General features: G+C 44.0%; 1 protein-coding gene across 4 annotated transcripts in view; it reads right to left on the reverse strand.

Moving 5' to 3' along the window:
• The window catches only part of PPP2R5C (protein phosphatase 2 regulatory subunit B'gamma), a 72,200-nt gene that overhangs the window by 37,856 nt on the left and 6,771 nt on the right, over positions 1-27,573 (reverse strand). For 2 of the 4 annotated variants that reach the window (XM_066607950.1, XM_066607949.1), the window contains exon 3: positions 26,046-26,208. In XM_066607950.1, coding sequence (XP_066464047.1) covers positions 26,046-26,208 — 163 coding nt within the window. Of the gene's footprint in view, positions 1-8,917; positions 9,112-26,045; positions 26,209-27,573 lie in introns of those variants that run through there. The other 2 variants (XM_066607952.1, XM_066607951.1) reach the window with 1 other exon arrangement.

Here is a 27,573-nt window from a genome sequence, read left to right on the forward strand (position 1 = left end):
TAAATTTCTAGATTTATTTCACCACAGAGGACTCTGTTACCATCTACCACGTCCTACGGACTATACCAGACCACACACCTACAGTTTCCCTACTGGCAGTCATATTTGGTACCATATGGGTCACCCTAAGCACAGCAGCCACTTTTTTTCTCTTTATTTTCACAACAACTTTATTATCACAACTTCTGCGGATCTTATCCCCCAGCCTTTCTCCATGCATGCTCTCATTGGGATTGGGCCAGGGCCCCCCCCCTCCCAACTGTGACCGCCACACTTTCTTTGCGCTTGTCTTAGTGCTTCTCGCTGTAAACTACCCCAGGTTTACGTTTCACCGACTATCCACAAGAGGCGCTGTCCAGTTCCCCTGTTTCTGTTCGGTCACCTTTATTTGTTGTGTCTGTTTCATTTGCAGTCAGTTCACATGTCTGTTAGGGCATTTGCTTCACGATTTCCATCAAAAACTGGAAACTTGGCGGAACCTAAAAAGACTACAACGGGTTCAGTCAGGCTTCCGTCATTTGACGGATCCAGTATGGCGTTTCTCTTTCTTTTGTGCCATGGCAGAACTGAAGGAAGGAAACTTTAGATGGAAGTGTAACTATTACTTATTCTACACCATTAAAAGTGTGGTATGCTTCCAATTGTCAGATGTTCATTTGGCTATATGGCATTTTTTCTGCAAGCTGTTCCACCATGATAAGAAATGCTCTTTGTGTACCCATACAAACGTCCTGCCACATCTGGCTGCCGGGTGGTAAGCTTTCTCTATATTGGAAGAGATTTGCTAAGCGACAGCAATGTATTCTTTATACACTTCATTATGTCTGTTTATTGAAAGACTTTCCATTTTAACAACAGTGTATTAAGAAAAGGAAAGGAGGGAACCAGGTAGTATTCCTCCCCTCGCCAGACCTGGGTCTGGAGGCTCACTTGAAGGAGAAAAGTTAGGTTATAGTCACAGGTGGCAGATTTCTTTTAGGAATTTCTACAAATTAGTAGTTCCATTCATCTGAATGGGGTCGATTTGGCAGCAAAGACATTGATTTCTGCAACCTCTATTCAGATGAATGGATTAGTTGCAGCAATTTCTACAAGGAATCTGCCACATGTAAATTAACCCTTAACAATGTGACAGGCTATTATTAACAATTATTCACCAACCTTATCCTACAGCTACGCCTCTTTCTGAATGGTTATGGACCCACCCATTTCCATCATGTAGATATAATGCCATTTAAGGTGAACCCGTCACCAGGCAGGTCTGCATGCAACTAGAAGTATCTATTAGGCAACGTGAGCTAAAAAGGGCAGCCACAGATTAAGGGCTTGTTCACACTTGCTTTGATCTCAGTTTTAAATTGTCGTTACTGAAGCAGAGAAACATAAGTAAAACTGAAATAAAATGATCAGGTTTTGTCCTCAATTGATTTAAATGGGTTTAAAAAAACAAACAAACAAAAAAAAAAAAAAACTTGCTTCAGTTCCCTTGCTGGAGCAAATAGTGCAGCAGACTGAGGTTCTTGTCCCGGTAAAAAAAATTTAGAGCACCTCAGGAGTTACAGATAAACCAGAAGTATTTACAAAAGGCATCAACAATAAGCAACTAAAACCTTAGGTGCCAAATGGCAATTTGCAGAATTAGCAAGTGGCTCCTGGAATTTCTCCCGCCCCAATTTAAAGGAGTTTTGCCAGTTCCATATTAATATAACTGAATCATTGTATAATTAAGTTTTGCAACTTCCTAATATACTTGGTCAGCAAGCAGAAGTAGTTTTGGAAAGGACGAGGCGTCAACTCATAATGTGTATTCATGTGTGGCCTATATGGTAATGAAAAAAAATGCAAAATTCTTTATTAGCTACCGTACCAGTACCAAAAAAACACACAAATATGACATACAATTCCCAACTACAGTATGAACATCTTTCAAGGGCAGCAAAGTACTGCAAGCAACATAGGCCACACACCTGTACACCCGCTACTCCTAGACAGATCTACATACCCATAGGTCACCTATAGTAGGCATGGTGTATACCAAAAAGGCAAAAAAAAAAAAAAAAACGGAAAAAAAAAAAAGCCACCTTTAGGGTGACTACCCACTAGCGGTTTTTTTTTTCACTGCGAATTTGCAGCGTTTTTTTTTTCTTCAGATGCCTATGGGACTTCCCAATGTTAAAAACGCAGTGGGTAGTCACTTGCAATTTTTGTGCAATGCGTTTTTAACATTAGAAAGTCCCATTGACATTTGCATAAAAAAAACAAACAAAACACTGCGATATTGCTGCGTTAAAAAATGCAAGTGGAAAGGCACCCTTATCCTGAGACTTGCGCACATGCACCCAAATGTTACAATTCCAGCCTTTGTCAAGAGGCAACTTCTCATACACGCTGTGTTTCGACACCTCACTATTATCAAGATCTGTGCTTGCTGAGAACATTCTTATTTACACCCAGACTCCAAACCATAACAAGTGTAATACTTCAAACAGCTGACGTTTTGTTAAAATTGCATTCAAACTAGAAAAAAAATGGATGGTCATCTGTGCTGTAAGTTATCGCACACCGAGCACAGGAGAGAAATAGAATGTCGATGTATTTCTAAGATACGCGGTTCCTTATCTTTCCTCTTGGTTTGAGAAATCCCATGATGAGTGGCACAAGATGACCGACTTTATATACCGGTATGTTGAAAAAAGTTAAAAGCAGAAGGCATCATGAAACCATTACTATTTTTTCAAATTGGCTATCACATACTAGTAATCTTTGGGTATCTGGAACCAAGAGGAGAGGTAAAAGGAGGACACATCCTTAGTTCACATAGTTCTACATCTATAGCACTCTCACATTACAACATATGAAAACTTCTGACATGTCACAAGTTCTGATCGGTGGGGGGCCAGAAGAGATCAGCTGAGTGCTTCCCCCCACCCTTCGGCTGTAATTGGGATTTCTCATTTCCCCTCAGTGAGCTGAAACAGAGTCGTGTATGGGCATACAGCAAGACTCCATACGCTGCTTACCTTGAGGGGCGATAAGCCAATCCAGGCAAAAGTTTACCCTTTAAAGCCTGTACAGGTATTCAATGCAAATTAGTTCTGTATATTCTTATTTACCAACAAGCAAAACATTAATAGGTATTTCATTTCCTCTACATTTTCTAGTTTCTTGGTTAGCTGTTTGTTATGCTCAATGTAGGAAATAATGGTCCATCACGTTACTTAACACCTCAAGGCCCATTTAGATGGGATGAATATCGGACAAACGATGCCCGACAGTCGTCCCCGCACATACTCGCTCTCGTGCTGCACAGGAGCTAGTATCGCTGGCTCAGAGTGGGGAGGCTGCAGGAGATTTCACCCCTCGCGCTCCCCCGCCCCTCTCCATTGACTTAACATAGCGGCCGTTCAATACTGAACGGCTGCTCTTTACACTGAGCGATCAGCTCATCGTCTATCGTTTATGCTGTATAAACGATGGATGATGAATTGATCGCTCAGTGTAAATAGCATCTGTTCAGTACTAAATGGCCGCTATGTTAAGTCAATGGAGAGGGGCGGGGGAGCGCGAGGGGTGAAATCTCCTGCAGCCACCCTGCCCCGCTGCTGGCCACTCTGTGAGTGAGTCTGTGATACTAACTCCTGTGCACAGGTGCGAGTACATGCGGGGACGAGTGTCGGGCATAGTTTGTCCGACATTCGTCCCATCTAAATAGGCCTTTAGTGACTTAGCCTGTTTGCACCTTAATGGACAACTAATTTCAGTTTTTTTCCATTGCTGCATTTGCAGAGACAAAACTGTTTTATTTTTCAGTCAACATAGCCATACGAAGGCTTGTTTTCGCAGGATAAGTTGTATTAATTTAACGGCATCATTTTTGGGTACATATAATGTGTTGTATAAAGGCCCACATACACGGAGCGATGATTGCTCAAAAGACAGTTTGAGTGATCATTTTACATAAACTATTAAGTAGCTACTCAGCTACTTAATAGCCATTTAGTGTGCAAATGAAGCCTTCAGCTAAATGCAGTCAATAGCTGTTCTCAGACGGTAAACAATGCTATCAGTACTACCCAGAACTGCTGATAAGACCAAACAATCATTTTTAGGTTGGCCTGAATTTAACGACCAGCTAGCAGTGCATGAAAAGTGCGCGATGGGCGCGTGTTTAGATGCGACGATGATCGCTCAAACGATTGCTTTTTAGCAATTTTTGAGCCATCATCGCTCCATGTAAATGGGCCTTATCCTATTAAAGTTATTTATTTTTAAAAGGTGGATTGTGGAAAAAAAATAGAAATTTTAAAAAATTCTACCTTGTTTGGAATTTTTTTTCAGTGTGTTCAAAGTGCAAAGTAATGTGACAAAATTATTCTCTAGGTCAGCACGATCCCGACAATACTAAAATGTATACAGTTTTTTTCTCCCTGCATTTCAAGAGCCATAGCATTTTTTATTTTTCCATTGACGGAGCTCTGTGGGGGCTTGTTTTTTGCAGGATGAACTCGTCTTTATTTATTCAACTTTTGGGAACATAACATTTTGATTGGTTTTTATTCCATTTTTTTTCTAGAGGCAAGATTAACAAGATCCGCGTTCACCGTGCAGCATAAATGATATGTTAAATTAATTCTGAAGGCCAGCATGATTATGTCAATACCAAATTGACATTTCCTGCATGCAATTTTTTCCCGCTTTGAAAAAAAAAAAAAAAAAAATTAAAATTGCCGCATTCATCGACCCCTAATATTTTTCTCTTTTTGTTAATGGTGCTGTGTAAGGGGTTTTATTTTGTGGGTGGCGTTGTTCTATTTATTGGTACCATTTGTTGATCCATGCAACGTTTTGATCACTATTCTGTTGTTTGCAAGTTGAGACATAGCGAAAATTGCCAATTTTGCCTGTTTTCTGTATTATTTTCATGATGCAAACTGTGCGGGTTAAATAATGTACTAACTTTTTTTCCACTGGGTCATTACAAACGCAGCAATACTACATGTGATTTTTAATTTTTTTTTCTTACAAAGTAAGGGGAGTTTTTGACCCACTAGGGGGCTTGAATATCACCATATTTTATCATTCTTCTAATACACTAATTATACTTCAGTATAGCAGTGCATTATAAAGCCTATGAAGCTCAGCCAGAGGTTGAGCCTCATAGGACACTGTAGCTGGCAGACCCAGAGGCCATATTCAAGCCTCCAGGTGCCATAGCAACCCACTGGGACCCCGTGATCACATCATGAGGATTATATGGATGAGAGCGCACCCCCTTACTCTGTCAGTGTTTTACATGCTGCGGTCACACTGGCCATGGCTTGTAAAGGGGTAAACAGTGGGAAGCAGAGGTTTCTCTGGCCCCCGCTGTTTGATCAGGTGCCAGGCTATTATCCAACATCCAAACACCCACTCCACCTGCCATTAAAAACACTCTGCATCAGAATAAACCCCCTTAATGGCTGCAGTCAAAGGTGTATGAGCCGTCATTAAGGGTTAATTCCCTCAGAGCCCATATTTGAAGGGTTCTATTGTATGAAGTTGGCACATAGCAAATGTGGTGGAAATACTCAAAAATGGATCAAAAAGTGCACCTAGAAGGCCAATAAGTCTAGCATCTGTTGTGGGTAAAATGTTGGATGGGTTTCCAAGAGATGCTATCCTGAAGGACCTCAATGAACATAGCTGTATAACTCCACATTGGTTTAAGGAGAACAGACATCTAGAAGAACCATACTGATACGATGAGCTTCTACGAGGAGATAAGTTCTAGACTGGAGCGGGGAGAGTCACTGGATCTTGTGTATCTGGACTTCTCCAAAGTGGTTGATACTGTGCCGCTTAAGAGGTTGGTATTAAAGTGACAATGCTTGGTCTGGGGAGAATGTGTGTAAGCGGGTAAGTAACTGGTCAGTGATAAAAAGCAGAGGGGGGTTATAAATGGTACAGACTCTGATGGGGTTACTAGTGGTGTACCACAGGGGGCAGTACTGGGCCCCATTAATGACATCTAAAGGGATTGTACTGTAAAATATCTATATTGTTGAATGATACAAAATTATGTAAAGTAATTAAGAAGATAGCATACAGTGGCAAATGGATCTGTATAAGTTGGAAGCTTGGACAGAAAAGTGACAAGAAGTTTAAACACTGATAAAATGTAAAATTATGCACGTAGGCAGAGGAGATACAGGTCACCATTACACACTAAACACACTATACTACTAAAAGTAATTGGACACCTGAGAAAGAATCAAAAGTAGTATTTATTGCCATATGGTAACATTGGAAACTCTCCGTTGCATACTTTCTATTAACGTTCGATACACTTGCGTAACTATAAGGGATGCAGGGGATGCGGTTGCACCCGGGCCCAGGAGTCTTAGGGAGCCCATAAGGCCTCTCTTCTCCATAATGGGAGCCCAGTACTATGAATAATGCATTATTGTTGGGGGCCCTGTTACAGGTTTTGCATTGGGGCCCAGAAGCTCCACGTTACGCCTCTGGTCCGATATATTTCAGCTGACATTTCCCTCAATTCATGCTGCAAATATCTGGCAAGTTTTCTCAAAGAGGATGCATCGGCCATTCTACAATGGTGCAAGTAGTGTCATCATTCAACAGTTGAGCAACATAAGAATGTTCTATGCAGACACAAATCACGTTACTCATCTTCAAATCAGATGGGCATACCTGTTTGTGGAGGATGTCTGGGGAATGCCTTAACTAATGGCACAATGCACTCAGCGTAAAGTACCGCAGAGGCTCCGTTATTGTCTGGGGAGTTTTACATGGCATGAGCCCTGTCGATAAGTTGTAGGGATAGGAACCATGAGGTATACCCTGACATTCTAGTATCCTGTCAACAATGTGGCAATACTCTGGGAATGGTCAGCCATACTTCCAACAAGACAACGTGCCTTGTTACAAACCCAATACTGTTTCATGTTGCTTTGAGAATATGGATGTACCACAATTGGACTGGCCTATACAGAGTCTGACTTGAACATCTTTGGGATGAACTGGAAGGTCAGATCAGGAAATATGACCAGTGTCCATCTCTGAGAGAACTCAACAGAAGTTTGCAGGATGAATGGAGGGAAATTCCAGCTAAAGTATATCAGTTGTTTGTAGAAAGTATGCAATGGAGAGTATCCAATGTCTTTAGGACCAGAGGAGGCCCCACTACTGTATGCGAATACTACTTTTGATTCTTACTTAGCTGTCGAGTAATTTTTGATAGGATAGCCAAAAGTAACCAACAGTAACTTATGGTTTACAATGAAGACAACTCCATATTAACCAGGCCTGTATGCAACAAGTAAATAACCAGCATGGAGCAACCAGTGAGCCGATTATCTCTATTCTATGCATATTAACCATGTCATCCAACGAACTTCTTGGGCCCTGCACTAGAAGTCAGAGTACAACACGTTTCCCTCAAGTGTTTCTTTAAAAGGTTATTTCATGATAGCCCGTTCCCTACAAGCAATCCAGCTGCGCCGTGAGGTTCTTGAAGTGTGTGGTAGTGGAGAACATGCATGTAGACCTCCATTCCTAGTCACTTCCATGCGACTGCAGTCTGCCATCTCAAGCAGTCCCACTGAAGTTCCTCATGTGCTTCTGCATGTTTCGGGACCTTCACGACGCAAACTGGTTGCTTTTCAGGCAAGAGCTGTTGCGACACAACCCCCTTAATGCTGTGGGGAAAAGTTAAGCCAAATTGGACCCTGGAGTAGTCTAACTAGTGGATAAACCATATAGTATATGATCCAACCCTGGGCAGATGGATCGATAGCAAATGAAATCCATGCAACAAGAGGCAAAACCGATAGCAAATACCATGATATATTTCATTGCAACAGATAGTTTTCATACCGTATGAGCTGCGGTTGGCCAATACTGAGGAGGAGATCCTGGGATCTCGAAACCACGAACCAGCAACAATTCTCAGCAGCCGGATTTGCATCAACAACCCCACGGAATCTCAGTTTTTCAGACAACTTGTTTAATTAGGAGCATGCCATAATTAACATCAACAGTCCCAAGAGACCCCAACAAGACACTAAATCAATCACATATGCAGCAACATGTGGACTACAAGTCTCATCATGCTGCAGAAGAGCACCGAGAGGCAGCGCTTCGATCTTAGCCCCACTGCTGCAGGCAATTCTGTGTACACTGCCAAAACAATGCCATTGTATGAGCAACAGGAAGTCAGTCTAAAACATTTTGATACAAAAAGATACATTGTAAAGCAGCACCAACATGTGCAATCTAATGAAAGAATTCCCATAATGTATAAAGGCTGATTGATTTACATGGCCTGCCGCTGCACACATTATACTGAAGCCCAGGTAGAGTCCGAGAAAATGCATAAGGGGGGGCATCACAGATCAAAATGTTCCATCCGTCATGCGCTAGAGAAGAAGGAGTCCAAATATAGCAACTAGCAGGGACCACTGAAATGGCCGTGTCCTATCCCAGAGCCGTGATTTATGTTTAATTCATGTGATCAAGGCTTCCACAAGCAACAAATGGATGGGAGGTATCGAGCAGCAGAGAGACGGGCATAATGCAATACTCCTACAAGACACCCATGCCAGTATTTGCAGGCTAATCAGGCGGTAGATGCGATTCCCTACCTCCCACCACCTTCCCATGGAGGGTGATTTCACATCCTTTGACATAAGTAGCGCTCAGGGAAGGTGGAAGGGGGAGGGGAAGAAAAGATAGAAGAAAGCAGTAAAAGGCAGCAATATTTCATAGGTAGGGTTATATTGGAGCCAGCAAGACTGGGTCTATGTGCTGGGGTGCGGGAAGGGTTAAGCTGGAGCACTTCCTGCTTCTCTTCCCCAGCATCCACAATAGCCATTTATTAATGAAGCCTCCACTATTGTACAAGGAAAATGCAACTCACCGCGGATATAGAGCAGGGCCGCTGGCTGGAAAGGGCCATTGGAATTTGCTGCGTCTACCACCATCCTGCTTACAGGTTCGTTACATGTCAGCATCAAAAAGAAAACCCACCGGAGGGGGGAAGGAAGAAATAAGCAGCGTACTCCTTAAGGCAGGGATCCAGCCTCCATTTTAGTTAGAAAAAAAAAGGGAAAAAAAAAAAAAGAAAGGAAGCGGGCAGGTCTGCAGCTGGAGGGAAGGGGCTGGAGCAGGAGACGTCAGCAAGCAGGAGGCGGGGGATTGGCCACTCACTCAAAGGGACACTAAAAACTACAAATAGAAAGGGCCATCTGATTGGTTTGCTCTGGATATTAGGGACTGAACAGGGAGAAGCTCAGCCTCCATTGAAGTGTAACTTTTTTCTTCCCCCCCTCAGTCTATGACAGCAGGGAAGTAGAGGTGAGAACACAACAAACCCCAGCAGGGGAGGAACCAGTACATCAAGTTTACCCTCCCCGGAAAGCTATTGTTTTACAAACTCTGCTCAGTGATACCAATGGGACAGGAAGGGGTTAACAAGAATGACCAAGGCTTCCCCCTCACCCCAGAACTGCATGTGTACTACAGTGCAAATGAGCATTACAATGTATGCAATGTGATGGTTCTCACTCCCCTGATATACAGGATACATTACAATGGCCAACAAAGAAAGGAGAACTGTTTATTTTGTTGGCTAACATAGTAGCAAACTATTTTGATAACGACCCCCCAACCTCTCACAGTCTAACACCCCCCCCCCCCCCCCACGTAGATCAAATCCAAAAGTGTCGCTTTTTTCTTTAGAGACATAGAACTGTAGGAAAGCTGGGGTGCATGCACATGATAGGCAGTAAAATGGGGGGACGGGGCGACTTTCCTTGATCCATGCACTGTATCGCTGTGCAAGAGAAATTAATTGCAGTATGCTCCATTTTTCTACGTACGCAAGAGCGTGACCCCTATGCACTTGTATGGGCTGCGTAGTATACGCTGTCCATACACTATACATTGCATACGAGCAGCGTTTCCAACTGCATCCCCACTATAAAACATAGCAGGGAATTTACCCCCCCCCCCCCCAAAAAAAAAGTGGATGTCCGTGTGATTCGTGGGCATGCGCACCATATGCTGTCTCTGCTGGCAGGGGATATGGCTGCCGAATATGTAAAGTGCTGCAGGGGGACCCGCAGCGTTTTATGTATACAGCCGTAGACATGAGCCCTAAGTGGGGAGACTGGGCAGAAGGTTCACCTCCGAATATCAAGTACTACAATACCTATGGTCAGATGACCGACACACGCCGACTACTGAAAAATGGCCGGATAGATGACAGAGCGTGACCATTCTTGGTCTCCTAGGAATTTTGGGGGGAAATATACTGTTTTCCACAGTTCTGGGAGATGTAAAGCTGGAGCTCCTGTTCCACAGAACTGGTTGAAACCAGTGTTACAAAATAAGGAGATGAAGTTCAGGAATCCCCCCCCCCCCCCCCCCCCTCCCAGTACAATGCCATGCAAAACTTATTACTGCTGTGTTTTTGCCATTCTGGTGCCCATGTCGCATGTAGACAATTTATAGCCACAAAGCTAATGCTGCTCACAACCATAACGTGGGGATTTTAGTTACCTGTAAGTTTAACTGGAGCAACCAGTATCAGGCAGCTGCTGCCAAGGAAAATAGGACCATGGGGTGCATCAAAAGAGGTCATGGGGCACATGATGAGAACATTGCTGTTCCTTTTTACAAGTCACTGGTCAGACCACACATGGAATATCGTGTAGTTTTGGGTACTGGTACTCGAGAAGGACATATCTGAGGTTGAGCAGGTACAAAGGCGGGCAACTAAAGTAATAAATGGAATGGGTGGACTACAATACCCAGAGAGGTTATCAAAATTGGGGTTATTTAGATTAGAAAAAAAGACAGCTAAGGGGTGACCTACTAACAATGTATAAATATATCCGGGAACAATACAGAGATCTCTCCCATCATCTATTCGATCCAGGGATTATTCCAATTGCCTCATTGGGGTCATGTAGGAAGCACACATGCTGCTGTAAAGTATCTTCACCCTAAAAGGACTACCTCCACATACGGCATCAGATGGAAGACGCACGTTTTGTTTGTTTTTTTAAAATAAAAGACGTGCCAATGTAAATCAGGATTCTATTCACTGACAGCAAGCAAATACTGAAAATGAACTAAAACAAAGCATATCTCAGAAAGTTGAAGCGTTCCTCAATATACATTAAAAATCCCTTTAAGGGTACGGGTATTCTTGGGTACGTTCACACATTGCTGTACTTCTGCACCAAATCAGTTTGAATTCAATTAAAAAGGATGAAAAATCGGCTGAAGAGGAGAAATCTATTGCAGATCAGCACCAAATCCCCAGCAAACGAGCTGTATGTGAACACACCCCGACACATGTTCCTGCACGGAGGCCTGTGTACACACATGCACCTCTGACCGCTGTCTCTGAATAAGCCAATGACTCCCTACTAGAATATGAGGAGAATGACAAGAACTGAAGCCATTTCCCTGTATAATGAGACTCGAACACGTGCATCATCATTTCACAACTCTATCGGAGCAGATTACCAGCTCAGCCGGCTGACATCATCACAATGATTAAAACCTTAAATGACTCAAAAATCCCACACAACATGGAAAGCCAAGGGCTGGGAGAGCTGCTGCCAGGCACTACAGCGAAACCCACCCTGGTACCCGTCACACTGGGCATATTAGCAGGAGCTATATAACAAGACCTCTCAGCCACACTGAAGTGCTATGGGGATTTGTGGTCACAAAGTCCCTTACTAGCCGGGAAATAACCTAGATGCCAACCCCCTTGATGCAGCAGAGTGGGGCAAGTGCTGCTTGTGCAGAGACGTTTCTGTCCTGACCAGGACTTAAGAGTCTGTTTGCGCCAAACGAGTTATCAACACCCGAGTCCGCTCAGGCAGCCCGCTCATACTGAGAGGTACCTTGTTGGCTCATTCAAACGAGAAATCGTTCAGATTCGCTGTATAAGTGAATGAGAACGACTTAACGATCAGCATTTAAACAATGATTAGTGAACGAGCCAACGATGATTATTAGGTGTGCATGAAATGAACGATGAATGAAATGCTGAACGATTATCGCTCATTTCAGCTCGTTTGAAGGATACTTCTGATTCCGTGTAAAAGGGCTTGTAATCTGCAGCAGGCGCATGCACTCCTATGTGTGAGGAGCACAGGTAAAGTGGGGGGGAAGGTTATTTCGGGTTGTTTTGCTGGTTTGCAGCCTCTGTCTGCATGATGCTTTCATGGCATCGTCTTCTATGATCACTTTCCATAGGACAATGGATATAATGCGTGTCAGGTTTCCTCCCTCGCTGGTTCCACTTCCTTCAATTGACTAGCAAGGTTATGAAGGGGACTGAACTGGTCGGCACCTGCGTCGCATCTCCGCAGTAAAGAGGCGTGCAGCAGCCGGGAGGTATTTATAGACAACCACTTAATGATGTAAGCTAGCTCCTGTAAGTGGCCAATACCACACCAAACTGCAAAAAACCTTTGTTTGTTTTCATTGCGCACGGATTGAAATTAGATAGGAGAGATTGTTTACGCCCCATTCATGTGAATGGCCACAAAAGACATTTGCACAATGGTCCATTCCAGTAAGACAATAGCCTCAAACAACTCTTGGAAGGTTTGGCCCATTTACATGTAAAGGCTGATTTACACAACGATTATCGCTCAAAATTCGTCCAAACAATGGCTTTTGGGTGATAGCCATTGTGTGTAAATGTGTGCCCATCGTGCACTCACCCGCATTCTTCGTCCATTGCCAAGTTAGGCCAAATGCACACGCAGGATTTCCCTCTGAATTTCCACCCGTTTCTGCTGCCATAGGACTGCATTAGATAATGCAATCCGATGCAAACAGCTGCGATTGGACCACGATAAAACTCGGCGGTAAACAAATCGGGGGTATGTCCTGCGAGGCTCACACAGAACCGTCACTGGTGACGCACAGACTCTGGTCTGCACATGCACGGCTTTGCGACACCCGGCGCAGAGTGAGACACCGAGAGGAGGCGAGTGCTGGTTCACAGCTAGCATCCCGCTGCAAGAATTCTCGCAGCAGGATCCGACCCTGTTTAAACAGGGTGCACGAGCGCGAACAACTAGCAGTGACGTTACTCACTCGTATGCTTCTTTAAACAAGAACCGTCCAGTGTAAAAGGCGCATTACTACTTCCCCTAATCATCCCCAGCAATCCAAAAAAAACCCAAAACAACTCGATTATCGGGCCTTGATGATTTATAGGTTTCATACCAACCATCTTTAGAGAAAAACTCAGCCCCTTCTCCTGCGTTTGGTTGGGATTCCAGCGGCGAAACCTACACCCATTACACACTGGCCAGTCCTAGGACTAAAAACCACTTATCTTTACAAGTGCTGTGCAAATAAAGCTACAAGTGCTTACAGATTATAGAAAATATAGGAAATACAATGCGGCCTGCAGTGGCCGGTGTAGTCCCTATGCTACTTGCCAGGGGGCTCATGCCAGCACTTTGTTATGATGGTGGTGGCAGATGTGGCCTAGGAGTAGACAGCAGGTCATTTATGAAATAGCGGCATTAAGGCAAGAGTTTTTTGGGTTTTTTTCTTTTAGGAACATACAGAGCTCTATCAATTTACATATTCTGTCTAAAGTTTCACTTAAATTTTGCTGGAGGAGGCACAATCGTGTGAGGGGTGGAATCATAGGTTTTGGTGTAGAAAAAAAAAAAAAATGGCGTGCCTGGGCGGAGTACCCGGTCCGCTGCTGGCAGGATTATTTTATACTTCACCAATTCGCATTTTGGCATTGCACAGAATGTCTAGGAAATGTGTGAAATATTCATCATTTTATACTCCAACATCCTATTTTTGGCATTCTATAGAATGACTCATTTCACAATGTCAAAACAAAATGTTGTTTCACACTTTGCCTAAAGAAAAGGTCTAAGACCTCTTACGCAGCCGTATGCGCAAGTCGCTGTGTGGGTCAGTCAGCCATTTACCAGTCTGTGTGAGGGCTCACAAGCTCGTTATCGCCGTGTAAGGCTGCCTGTCCACGGGCGTTGCGGTATCGGGAGCAGAAGCCGGCAGACTGATCTGCTGTCAGCCTATCCGACAGGCTCACCATGGAGAATCGCGGCAATTCGCAGCATGAAGCGGGATACAGCGGATACTATGGTTTCAGCTGTATCCCGCTCCCTGATGACAGGCTGGGTATGAAGAACAGAGCAGTCTAGCTCTGTTCTCCATATCTGGCACGGTGTAGAAAACATCTGGATGCAGAAGACAAGCGGGGACACCCTGCTTGTCTTCTGCATCCTCCACTCCGAGTGAAGAACAGCTGGATGCAGAAAACAAGCGGGGACACACCACTTGTCTTCTGCATCCTCCGCTTATAGCGCAAGGTGATCGCTCATCTTGAGCTGCAAATGAGACAAAATTATTGCTCAAAAGTCGCTTGAGTGACAGCTTTTGAGCGATAATCGCTGTGTCTAAATGGCAATACACAGTAAGAAATTACAGAGCGCGCAATTGTAGTAAATTGATGTGGCGGTTGTCTCGGAAAATATAGATGTAGGGAAGTCTCAGAAATGGAGGGCAGGATAAGGTGGTAATGTCTTCACAAGTTATACGCACAAATAGTGGTGCATAAATATGACAAACATCTTTCAACTTTTGAATTTTGGAAAATTCGCTTCACATCCAGATTACCCCTTTAAGCGTTTTACACAATGCCTGGAGCATGTACATTGTCCTCCAGCAGCAGAGGTCTGTAGAGGAGAGGGAAAAGAAGAAGCAGCGAGAAATCAGACAGGTTGGATTTCACCACGCCAGATCCTTTATTCTACAGCAAAGATAAGCTGCTGCCAGAGGTGTTTGGTAGCCGCTTGTCTCCATGAAGTTTATGGCTAGCTTGGAAGAGGATGGCAGAGAATGTTTCCAGCTTATATTGAATCCATTGACTTGCCAATCACTACATACAAATAGATAATATTTACACCAATTAGGGTAAAATGCAAGCCATCTGCTTTTAATTAAAAGTTCACCAACTGAGCAGCTCTGTGGGGGTCCGGCACAGAAAGGAGAGGGGTGTAATGACTGACTGCAGCTTAATATGTCAACTCCAGATCCTGCCAGCTGATCATCGTTACCTGAAGGGTAATTAAATTAAAAAAGGATAGCCATGCGCTGTTCTTGTAAGATACAGAAAGGAGAAGCTAAAACCACACAAAATCACTGGTAGATATCCACCGGGTGACAAAGCCCAAATTCACCTTTTGATTTGCTAGGTCTATGGGTTTCCTTCCAGACCATAAAGAGGTTTTCCCGCTTAATACGGAATTTATCAAACACTGTATGCAAGGTCCAAAGACGAAAGATACAGGACAAGGAAGAAGGCCTAGGAGCCTGTGCCAAACAATCCTAAACGTATCTTCATGCACCAAGTCACGGTACATACGTTAATTATCTTACACTTGGCTTGAGTTACCCTCCTATTCTGCAGGCTTCACAGAAGAGACCTCTCTGCAGCCTCTGCTTGTTCAGTGCCTGCACTATGCTTGCTCTGGGAAGTATGATCTTCACACAAGGCACTGGCCAGTCATCTGGTGGGGGAAAAAAAGAAAAAAGAAAAAAAAAAAAAACACTCCCCCCCCTGGCCTATAGGAAAAGCTGTTAGTGGAATATGGGTGCATTGATGCAGGTGAGTTTTATGTGCAATTTCTGTGAGCTGCGAGATGCACAGAAATCATGCATGAAAAGAACCCAATGGTTTTCAATGGGTTCATTTACACAAGCAGTTTCTCTCTTGGACCAAGAAGCCAAGATAAGACATGCTGTGATTTTTCTACTTTTGGGCAAGATCACCCATTCCTTCCTATGAGAGGCAAAATACATTTTTTAAATATTGCGCTGCATACCATGCAATGTGCATGCGAATATAATGCGATTCTTACCATTATAAGTATTGGAACAACACGAGATTCTTTCATAGCATGAACTCCGATGTAGAGTGATTTCTCATACTCGCAGAAAAACAAACACGCAGGTTTAAAAGTGTGATATTGGTCCAAGTTTCTCTCAATCAGCTGTTTAAAAACACCCGTAGGCCGCCCTCACACAGGCGTTTTTGTACAGCGTTTAGCGCGACATTTTCAGCGCCGTGCTTAACGCTGTATAATGCTCCAATTCATTTCAATGGGGCTGCTCACGCAAGGCTGAAAACACAGCGCCTTCAACAGCGATGCATGTTCTATTTTTGGCTGTTTTCAGCCCTGCGTTGCCCACCGAAATGAACAGGTAACGATTTTAGCAATGCTGAAAGCGCGGCACAACTCGGTACCTGCCTCCAACGAGAGATTGCTCCAATTGGCTGAGCGCTGCTGAGTGACAGCCCATTCAGCCAATCACAGCCAGCACTGGATGCGTCCAATCAATGGAATGGCTGTGAGTGGATGCATCCAGTGCTGGCTCTGATTGGCTCAGCTGGCTGTGACTCAATGGCGCTTAGCCAATCAGAGCAATTTGCCAACTTCATAAGGTCCCGACAGCGGTGCCGGGGACAGCGACTTCACCAGCTAGGTGAGTATTGATTTTTTTCTTTTATCAGCAGCCTTAGCTGCGCTGAAAATGCAACCAAAACGCTGTCATAACGCATGCCAGCGCTGCTGATACCAGGCGGAATCTGCAGTAAACGCAGCGTTGAAAAACTCTGTTTCTGCAAGCGCCTGTGTGAGGAAGGCCTTGTCTAGAATATAATAAAGGTTTTGATAAAAACAATCTGACATTCCATTGTGAAAATAAGGCTTCCCTGCATCTCCTTCAAGGTGAACTGATATTTACAAAAAAAAAACAACCAAAAATAAAAAAGGAGGATCACTAGGAGTCCAACAGCCAGCAGTAGCCAGGAGCCAGGACACCTACAGAAGAGAGGTGGTATTCACCAGGTGGTAATGCCAAGTATCGCATATGAGGATCATCTCCTGTGTACGAGAGCGGGCATTACGGCTTCAGGGATATATTTGACCATTTGCTGTATTGGCATGCAGGAGTTCCTGAGTAAAAAGACCACTAAGCTCATGTGGCCAACAGGCTGCAATAGTTACAATTATATATTTCTGGCTCAAGGGTAACACAGGTTTGATTTTCTTATAAAAAAAACAAAAACATTTTCCATACAAAAGATGCCTCCAGTTCCTGTGCACGCTGCCACCTAGTGTACACAGTGAAAAAGTGTACCTGAGCAGGTCATTATAAGCCTTTTTTTTAATGTTTAAAATCGGCCTATTCTATACATTTTTAGCAGAAAAAAAAGCCTCTTGAGCTGCTGTCCCTATGCCGCCGAGAAGCGATACTAAGCAAAATCAGTCTCACCAGCTTCATAGAGATCATAAATACAGCCCGCTCTTCACTGTGCCTGCAGTGTCATTCTAGTGCAGGCACAGCAGGGTATATACCGTAGTATAAAATATAATACTCTGTTTCCCCGAAAATAGGACCTATCCTGATAAGATCTATCCCAGTTTTCGGGGGGGGGGGGGGGGGGGGAGAATCAATATAAGACAGTGTCTTATTCTGGGGGAAACACTGTATTGGGGGGGGGGGGCGAAATAGAGCGAATAGATATGCAAAAGTAGATTTTGATACAGTACCAAAGACAAACTGTATATTTCCTATGGTTAGGACATTTCTTAACAGTTCCGCAACTCAATTTCTTTTAAAAAATGAAAGTGATGATATTGATGGCTTTCAAGATATCTGCTTCCAATAAGTACATTCAAGAAAAGCCTTTACATCATCTGCCGTGAGGTTTGAGGGCAGGAATAACGGCTGTGGGCTTCTTATCAGCAAGACATGGTGGAATAGCAACTGCACAGCATTAAAGGGAACCCGTCAGCTGGAACATACCGTCCAGACAGACAGCGGAGCTGAGCGGATCGTATATAGTTTTATGGGGAAAGATTCAGTAGAACTTGTATTTTACTCATTTATATCCCTGCTCTGAGTTCAGTGGGCTGTTATTAGTGATTGACAGCCTTCTCTGCATAAACGTGAACAGATAGCTGTGAGTCACTGATAGAACCGACCACCATGTAATAATACGCTTGTGTGAGTGAGCCCCTTACCCACATTATAAGCCACCAGTACAAAAACCATTTACTAAATAGCTACATTATTTGGAACTGGTAACCATTTGAATCTCCACAATATAAAGATTATTCTGCCTCCTCTCCTGTATAAGAACGGGCGGTGCTCACCATCTGCAGGGAGCTGTACTGCTAATACCCTGCTGGACATGGGTCTCATTGCAAATTACACAGCACAAACAAAGGAGCCTTAAATAATGAACCTCTTGAAGAAACACAAAAGGTCAACGTGCGGTTTGTGAAGTAAACCAGATGCCCGAGTCACATGTGCTCTGGCCCGGTTATTATTAATCAGGTGCCACGAGCTACAATTGTAGCATGTCAAAGAGCTTTAAACACTTGCCAAACTCACAATACTTCAGTCTATCTGATTTCTACTATGTTGGGTTCCAGCCACTCAGACTAAAGCGTTTTCCAGGACTACGGTAGAACATGGATGACCTATCCACCGATGTCACATTGATCATATTCTGAGCGCAAGTCGTAAAAGATACAAAAAAAAAAAAAAAATCAGAAGATTTGTGGGTTTTAAGACCAGTTTGGAAAGAATACAGTGGAATCAAAGCGAACCAGTCAGGTCACCTAAGTGCAGGCAACAATTGTATGGCGATTTCAGAGATCTATCACTTATACAGATGATTTACTGACTGAGTCGCCACTAAAGGCCCATTTACAGACAAAGATAATCTTTCAAATGATGAAAGATTAGCGATCGTTTTGCATAAAGTACTAATGAGTGCTAATGTCCATTAGTACTTTATCAGCCTCATTTGTGTGCAAATAAGCCTCCAGAGCTGCTTGCAGAACTCAGCAGGTGGTCTAAGCTCTGCAATTAGCTCCATTGTTTTGGGGGGAGGGGGGGGGGGAGGGGGGGAGAGGGGGGGAGAGGGGGGGAGGAGAGGGGGGGAGGAGAGGGGGGGGGGAGAGGGGGGGGAGAGGGGGGGGGGAGAGGGGGGGGGGAGAGGGGGGGGGGAGAGGGGGGGGGAGAGGGGGGGGGGGGAGAGGGGGGGAGAGGGGGGGGAGAGGGGGGGAGAGGGGGGGAGAGGGGGGGAGAGGGGGGGAGGGGGAGGGGGGGAGAGGGGGGGGGGGGGGGGGGAGAGGGGGGGAGAGGGGGGGGGGGGAGAGGGGGGGGGGGGAGAGGGGGGGGGAGAGGGGGGGAGAGGGGGGGAGAGGGGGGGAGAGGGGGGGAGAGGGGGGGAGAGGGGGGGAGAGGGGGGGAGAGGGGGGGAGAGGGGGGGAGAGGGGGGGAGAGGGGGGGAGGGGGGGGGGAGGGGGGGGGAGGGGGGAGGGGGGGGAGGGGGGGGGAGAGGGGGGGAGAGGGGGGGAGAGGGGGGGAGGGGGGGGGGGGGGGGAGGGGGGGGAGGGGGGAGGGGGGGGGAGGGGGGGAGGGGGGGGGGAGGGGGAGGGGGGAGGGGGGGGGAGGGGGGAGGGGGGGAGGGGGGGAGGGGGGGAGGGGGGAGGGGGGGAGAGAGGGGGAGAGAGGGGGAGAGAGGGGGAGAGAGAGAGTGGGGGGGGGGGGGGCGCATTCTGCAGAGGGACATCGGTACATGCAGTCTGAGGAGAATTTAACGCTCCTCTATGTGTATACATATTTTATTTCTCAGTTCCTCTGAAGTAACCATGATTTCTTAAGATTTTCTGGGCGAACAACAGGCAAATGTCTGTACCAAATTAACTTGGGCAAAACGGAGTATATCAGCTAGTGCTAGTCTATTCATATATGCAAATCCTCCTGTCCTCCTCTGTCCAGATGCTGATTGAAAGTTTCAAAAGTAAACATTAGCAAAACCACTAAACCGATCAGTATGTCAGATACGTTGATTTCAATGCCCTACTGGCCACATTTGGTCAGCACTGGGGGACCTGACAGGTTCCCTTTAACCCTTTCCAATCCACTGTCTGACCCCTGAAGACATTATGATTTAAGGCTGTACAGCTCCGATGTTGGAAGACATTCGCCGGGGTTCTCTTACTGTATATTGCCAGCCTCTCTGCTGTCGAAGCTTATCCAACGTGTCACCTCATGCAGTACTGGCTTTAGCCAGCATATAGCGCCATTGTATAATGGCAGAAAAAAAAGCCCCAGGAAAAGCAGGATACAAATTGGATTGGAAAGGGTTAATTTTCTGCTGTATTCAAGAGCTCTCTCCCCAGAATGATTGACACACTACTGTGTAAACCGCAGACTCTCAATCATGGCCATGAGGTAGAGGAGAAGTAAAGAGAGTACCGACCAGATGACTACTAACTACTACAAGTCTGCAGTATTCTTTCATCACTCCTAAAGTGCACACCTTTTAGCCAATAGGAAAACAGGTCTGTAGCTATAATAAGCTCCCCTTGCATAGAGAAGTATATTCAGCTGACAGATCCACTTTAACTGGGTTATCCAATGAATCATCTTCATAAAGTTTTTGAAAAGGCAGTTAATAGCACTTAATGGGGTTTCTAGCATTATAAAAAATGTATACATTTCATCCTTTTTTAGCTGGCATGGGTGCCTCTGGGTGTTGCTTCTAATCTGTGCTGCTGGGCGTGGGTTCTGGACAGAATCAATCTGTTCCCCCTCTGACAGCTGTAGCAGCCAACAACATAGCCGCTTACCGTACTATCCCAGCAGAAAGTCTTCTCAGCTGTACAGTAAATGTTCTGCACCTTCCTTCACAGGCAGAATAGAAGGCTCATCTTTAATACTGGGACAACCCTTTACAGTACACCGGTCCAGTCAAAGCTGTTCAGAGTCCACGAACACTTCTTACACTGTATATACAACGCTCTAGCAAACTAAACTCACTTCCACATTGCTATGACCAATACTGCATTAACCCCTTAAGGAGGAGCCTATTTTTTGCCTTAAGTGCGAAGTGATTTTTATCATTGCATTACAAGAGCCATAACTTGTTGACGTCGCCACAGGAGGGTTTGGGGGTCTTTTGGGGGTTTTTTTTTTGGGGGGGGGGGGGGGGAACCAGATGTTAAAAAAATTTTTTGTTTTTCCTGGCACAACTCTGGGGTACATATAACATATTGCATAACTTACAACTTTGTTTAATTTTATTTTTTTGGGGTGCGTAGGGGAGGGAAAAAGGAGAAACCCCACAGAGATTCCACCATTGTTTTTGGGCTTTATATTTATAGCGTTCACCATTCAATGAGAACACAATTTTTTTTTCTTTTTTTTATCAGGATCAGCACAATTACTGCAATACCAAGGTTATATAATTTTTTTTTACATTTGTTACCACGTTTGCACAAACCCCTCCCTCTCCTCCCTCCCCCACACACACTTTTTAAAAGAAGAAAAAAAAAAAAAATCTGAATCGCTGTATTCCAGCCTTTTCATTTTTCATCAATGAAGCTATGCGAGTTTGGCTTCAGACTGGCGAGGTGGAAGGGGGGGGCACGCATGATTGAGTGAAAACGCATGATTATGAAACCAATTATTTTCAATGGTTTCATTCTCATTAGCGATGTTTTCACTCCTGTGATAGCTGTGGCAGGGGATTCCCTCAACCCCACAGGGATGTGAGGTTGTCGCATCCTGGGGTTTCCACATGTTCTCAATGGGGCCGGCCGCAGCCGTGCCAGACCCATTTAAAAGAGTAGGAGAGTATTGGGATCCCCTGCCGTGGCTCTGACAGTCATGGCGGATATGAATAGAACCCCCGGAGGGATTCGGAAGGGGTTTTCAGAAGGATTGTGAGGGCGATATCACTCCATGAATCACGGACTAATATTGCGCTCACCAGTGTGAAGGAGCCCTGAAGACTTGTTTTTTGCAGGAAGAGTTTTTTATTGGTATCGTTTTCAGGCACATGTGACTTTTAGAATACCTCTCAAAAACACCCACACAAAAAATAAAAAAAAAACCACAACAACAACAACTAGCAATTTTAGCATTACTTTTTAAAATGGTTACACCATTGACCATGCATGATAAATAAAATATTTTTGTCATTTGGGAAAATCGGGAATATATCAATTTTTGAAAAAAGCTTTTGAGGGGTAAAAAAAAAAAGGGTTTTTTCTTGAACTGGTCTTTCTTTCAATTAAAGACTTCAATGAACTTTGACACTTTTTTTTCAATTCCATAAGGGGACTTGAGGATGCAAGAGTTGAACTGATAGGATAGTACACTACATTACTTAAAACAGTGTAGTAAGCCAATGGCAGTAGCCTAATAGACTCTGCCAGAGGTGGGCTTCATAAGTTGAGTTACATGGTAGACATGGAGGCCTTTGTCAGGCTTCCAGCAGCCATGGGAACCCATTGGTATTTTGCGATCGCACTGAAGGACCCCCTTTTTCCTGTCATCTACTTACACGCTACAGTTGCTATTGATTGTGGCATGTAAGGAGTTAAACTGCCAGGATCTGAGGATTTTCTGCTACTAGCGGTTACAGCAGAAGCCTGGCTGTCAATACACAGCCAAGTCATTGCCTTAAAAAGATGCATGTGCAGGTTGAGATTTCCGAAGGATAAGCGCAGCTTCAAAAACCTGCGGTCTTTGAAGCGGCTTACCGCCTGCATCTGCACTGCGACCATCTCTCCCCATAGAGAGAAGAGGGGCCACTACAGAAAAAAAAAAAAAAGTTTGACATGCTGCAGCTGTCAATTCCGCGCCCTATCACTGGTTCCACCTGGGTTTGCCGTGACAGATTGGCCGCCGCGTGTGGACAAGATTTTTGCAGAATCTCATCCACTTGGCTGGCTAATCCTGGAATTAGGAGCCGCGAGCAGATTTGCTACACAGAAATTCTGCACAAAATTTCCGCGGCAAATCCGTCCCGTGTGAACCCAGCCTAATGTAAAGAAAATCCCTGTATTGTTATAGGAAGCCACTGACAATACCCAAGTTCCCGGAATCCCAGTGAGAGGGGCGTTAGGATTAGCTGCAGTCACACCTGCATTTTTAAGTTTCAAGTGTATTTATCCCTTTCCTGACACGTTTTAAACACACACACACACGATGAATATAGACGTCCACAGCATAAATGGTGTATGCAGCGTGGGGTTTTGGCTGACAGCCGACACCCGCCTGCAACAGCTGCAATTTTTGATAACAGTCGTGATTGGAGTTAACCCTTTAAATGCCATTGTCAATTCTGACAGCAGCATTTAAATGTCATGATTGATAGGGATTTAAATGTCTCACGCGGACCTGCCGCGATAAGATCGCAGGAGTACCGCCTGGGTGTCATGGTAGCTTGGGGCCTTCTGAAGGTCCCCAGGGTTGCCATGATTGTTTGCTTGTGGCAAGTCTTAAATAGTAAGACTGAAAATTCAGTATAATGCAATACCATTATATAATTGCAAGTTTTAAATACCCTATGGCTGAATCTTTATTTTATTAAAATAAATCTCTATTGTAGTAATTACAAAAAAAGAAATAAAAAAAAAAAAGAAAATTGGCATTGTCGCTTCTGTCAAGTTTCAATTTATTGAAATATCACATTCTTAAGTCGTATGTAACCCAAAATGGAACTAATAAAAACGACAGGTCGCCCAGCAAAAAAAAGCGGGGAGGTTGTCAAAAGATGGCGACAGGAAGCAGTTAAAAAAGAATAAAAAAAATTTAATAGTGCTACATAAAAACACTTTATAAATTTGCTATCACTGTGGTTGTACTGAACCACAGTAAAAGATAATAGGGCCGTTTTACTGCAGTGTGTAATTGAGATTTTTTTTCTCCTCCACTTAAAACATTTTTTTAAAAGCTTTCCAATACATTATATGGTACCACTCAAAAATACAACTCGCCCTTTAACAAGCCCTCATATAGGTCACCGGGAAAATAAAGTTATGATTTTTCAAAAGTGGGAATACCAGAACTGCAGACAGTGACGTGGACGCAGGAACATCAATGACCCTTGACCATGAAAGCATTAAACTGACCACAGACAGACTTCAGTCCCCTTAATCTCTATAGATAAGTAGGAAGGTCTTACAAGCAGCACTGGCGGTGGCTGGGATACTTGGCTACAGCAGGAGGCTCATGGAGATGCATTTCCTCATACAGAGTATCAGGAAGACGTTCCTCTCTAGTAATGAAAGCTGTGTCTCAAGAATTTATTGGAGGATGTGACAATGCCACATGGGTTGGGCTAAAATATTCCAGTAAAAGAACAAACACGGCATTTAAAAGGTTTTCTAGGACGAAGCTTTAACGAAATGAAAGGGGAAGGGGAAACTGTCAGTTTGGCAGCTTGTCAAATGAACTCCCAAGCCAACTGAGAAATGGCAGCATGGAGGTAAAGCTGTCTTAAGGTTTTCGCTCCGCACTGTAGAACCAGCAATAAACTCATTACCGGCAGGTTAACTAACACACACACCTTGGAGGAAATGTGCATGCCCAACTGCTACTCCATTGAGACCAGGGTCCAGCATTTACCACTTATCTAGCGAATAAGTAATAAATGCTTCTGGTTGGAAGACTCCTTTAACCATTATGTATATGAAGTGTGAGAGAGACTGGAGAAGCTTTTGTTTCTTCCAGAATATGGGGCACACACAAACTACCAAGATGCTGCTCCCGATTGTTTTCATCTTAGCTTCAAATCCTTTGCCTTCCAAGTCTTATACTAAAGCCGTAGCTACACTATGCTTTACACTTCTGAGCCTGCATGTCCCAGGAGCCCCCTGCTAGTTCAGGGTCTGTACAGAGCGTGCTGTAATACACTGCATATGGATATATATACACACCAGGTCCCGTCTAGTACTCTGGTGGATACACAAGGACAAGACTCAGAGTGCAATGCAGCAGGACGCGGTGCATTACAGAAGCTTAACGTATTTTGCACCATAGCAACCGAGTGTTCTAAGACAGGACTGAACACTGCAAGGATTGTAAAAGTCAAAGTATTAGGAAAATTATATCAAGATGTATAGCCTAACCTGTGGAAGTTTTTAAGAAAAAAGCAGCTTCTGGCAAATTACTTGGAAAGGCTGTGTGTATTTGTGGATTTCGTTCAACATAAGGCCCATGCAAATGCGCTTACGCTCGTGTGAAGCCAACATACTAGTACACAGTACTAAAAGTGTTTGATTAAAATTGGGCTATTCAGACTTGAGCATTACACATGCGAAAAAAAATGCTGCATGTCTTTTTGGGTCTCATAATATGCACCATTATAGTCTATGGGTGCATACAATACGCATGTTACTGCGTATTGGCTGTGTACTACACATTACACGTGCGATACGCAGACAACATATGCCTGTGCGAGTGAGCCCTGGCCCTATTGCTGCATGCTTTCTAGATAAGATCAGGAAAACGCTGGGATAATTTATAGGATCCTGTATAAGCCAGTGGTTCACATGGAGCAGCTGCAATTATATAGCGGCAGTCATCACAGTCTATGAGTGGCCTGGATTCTGTCCACGTAGTTTGTAAAGGAAGTCATTTCAATAATTATGCAGTAGATAACAAAACCATTGCTGAAGTAGAAGTAGTCTAACTTCTTAATTGTGTGTCTTGCAGGTCCCTCTTAAATAATGTGTCAGAAAGATGCTGTTGTATACCAGTTTTTGCTCAGCTGACCTGGAGGAAGACAATTATTTTGTTCTAAGGAAATACAGTGCAAGCAAAAAAAATAAAATAAAAAATAGCACCTATTAAAAAGTGGCCCCAGGGCAAAGTAAAAAAAACTCACCCTCTGCTGCTGCAGCCTTTGGCCCAGTGCCGTCAGCCCAGTCCCCTCCAAAACAGGAAGGGACGATGTCAAGTTCATAGCTTTCCATTTCAGCAATGACCAAAGGGCATCAGATCAGTGGGGTTGGACCAAAAGCACCAAGGGCAAGTAAATTTATTTTTTTTTCCCCTACTTACCCCAGGGCCATTTTTTTTTTTAAGAGTGTTGGAAACATCTTTCAATGCACATTGCCCAATTTTAAGCAATGAAACAATTGTACCTTTCAGAGCTGGTAGCTTCTGCAGTTCACGATTATTGCTCACGTTGAATCTTGAGGAGCTTTGTCGCTTTTCCTTCTTCACAACAACTTGAGGGGTGGGTACCTTGATTTTCGATACCTGAGCTGGTGGGGGGACACTGTTGTTTGCCTTCTTGTTGGACACCTAAAGATAAAAAAAAAACCCACAATAATTAATATACAAGTGGAGCTATTTGAGATAAGTTAGGCGGCTTTTACACCTGTGTTAGGACTCAGTTCAGGGTTTCTGTCTCTCTGCCCCGCTTTTGGAGGAGAGAAACTGAAATAAATAAATAAATAATCCAGGATACTTTTTTTTGCCCTCACAGATCCAAAAAAAAGGAAAAAAAACCCCGAAAGAGAGCAAACGGAAAAGATTCTGTTTGCTTCCATTCCATCAAGTTTCAGTTTTTTTCGACAGAAGAGTAGCGCAGTCTGCTGCTATTGCCATTATGATGCAAAGCCAGAAGTGGAATAGAAGTATGTTTACAAAGGAAAAGCACCCCACAACCACCTGTGTGTGAAGCCCTTGGACCAGGTTCACATGGGGGATTTTCGGCATGGAAAGTCTGCAGCATTTCCAGTAGCAGCAATGCAGATGATCTTGGTCACACACTGAGGAATTAAAATCCGCACTAGATCTGTGTGGAAGTAAACCTGCGGCATGTCAATTTATGCTGCATATTTTCAGTGCAGATTTCATCTCTTTAAATGAAAGGCAAAAATCCCCATCGTTTGGTCTGGATGTTTTTGCTGTGAAAAATTCACAATAAATCTGCTATATGTTGACGCACACTTAAGACTGTTGCTAATTGAAAAATGAAAGTTCATAGAAGTTTGTACGTTTTTCCACTGGCCTTGAGAAGTCCACAATAACGTCTCCGCAGCAGCCAACCAACCACCACCAGACATAGAACATCAGTGCAGCCACCAGTAATTGGCCACTGCTGTAAGATGACACAAAGTGACAGATCACTGCAGCAGCGGAGGAATGCTTGAAAGTTGGGTGCAACAGGGGAGGATTTCAGAGAGGTTTTTATACTGTAAAGTCCATTGCGGGTGAAATGCCTGTAATCAAGCATTTGATCGTCCAAAAGTCCGATCATCCATTGCTTACTTTTGGGACACAACAGTTATGTGAACTTTATGTACTTTTTCTATACAAATTTTCCGACACCAACCATGTGAATTTCTCCCAGAGGTCTTATATGACATCATGGAGGACATAAATGGTAAATAAAAAAGGGGCAAAAAAAAGACCCACAACCAATGCCAACCAAAATGGTCGCTGCATGCGGCCTGTAATCTAAAACCATACATGCTATATTACAAAATGTCCAACACAAGAACAAGGAACCCATTCCCATACTTTATTTTAGCGTAAATATAACAATAAAAAAAAAAAAACACACCACATAACGATAAAGAAATTTTTTTTGCTTTTTATCCCCAATAAAACAAACAAACAAACAAAAAAAAAGTCAATGAAAAAGATGTTAAAAAAATAACC

This window comes from Eleutherodactylus coqui, chromosome 6 (genome assembly GCF_035609145.1).
Source record: "Eleutherodactylus coqui strain aEleCoq1 chromosome 6, aEleCoq1.hap1, whole genome shotgun sequence".
NCBI lineage: Eukaryota > Metazoa > Chordata > Amphibia > Anura > Eleutherodactylidae > Eleutherodactylus > Eleutherodactylus coqui.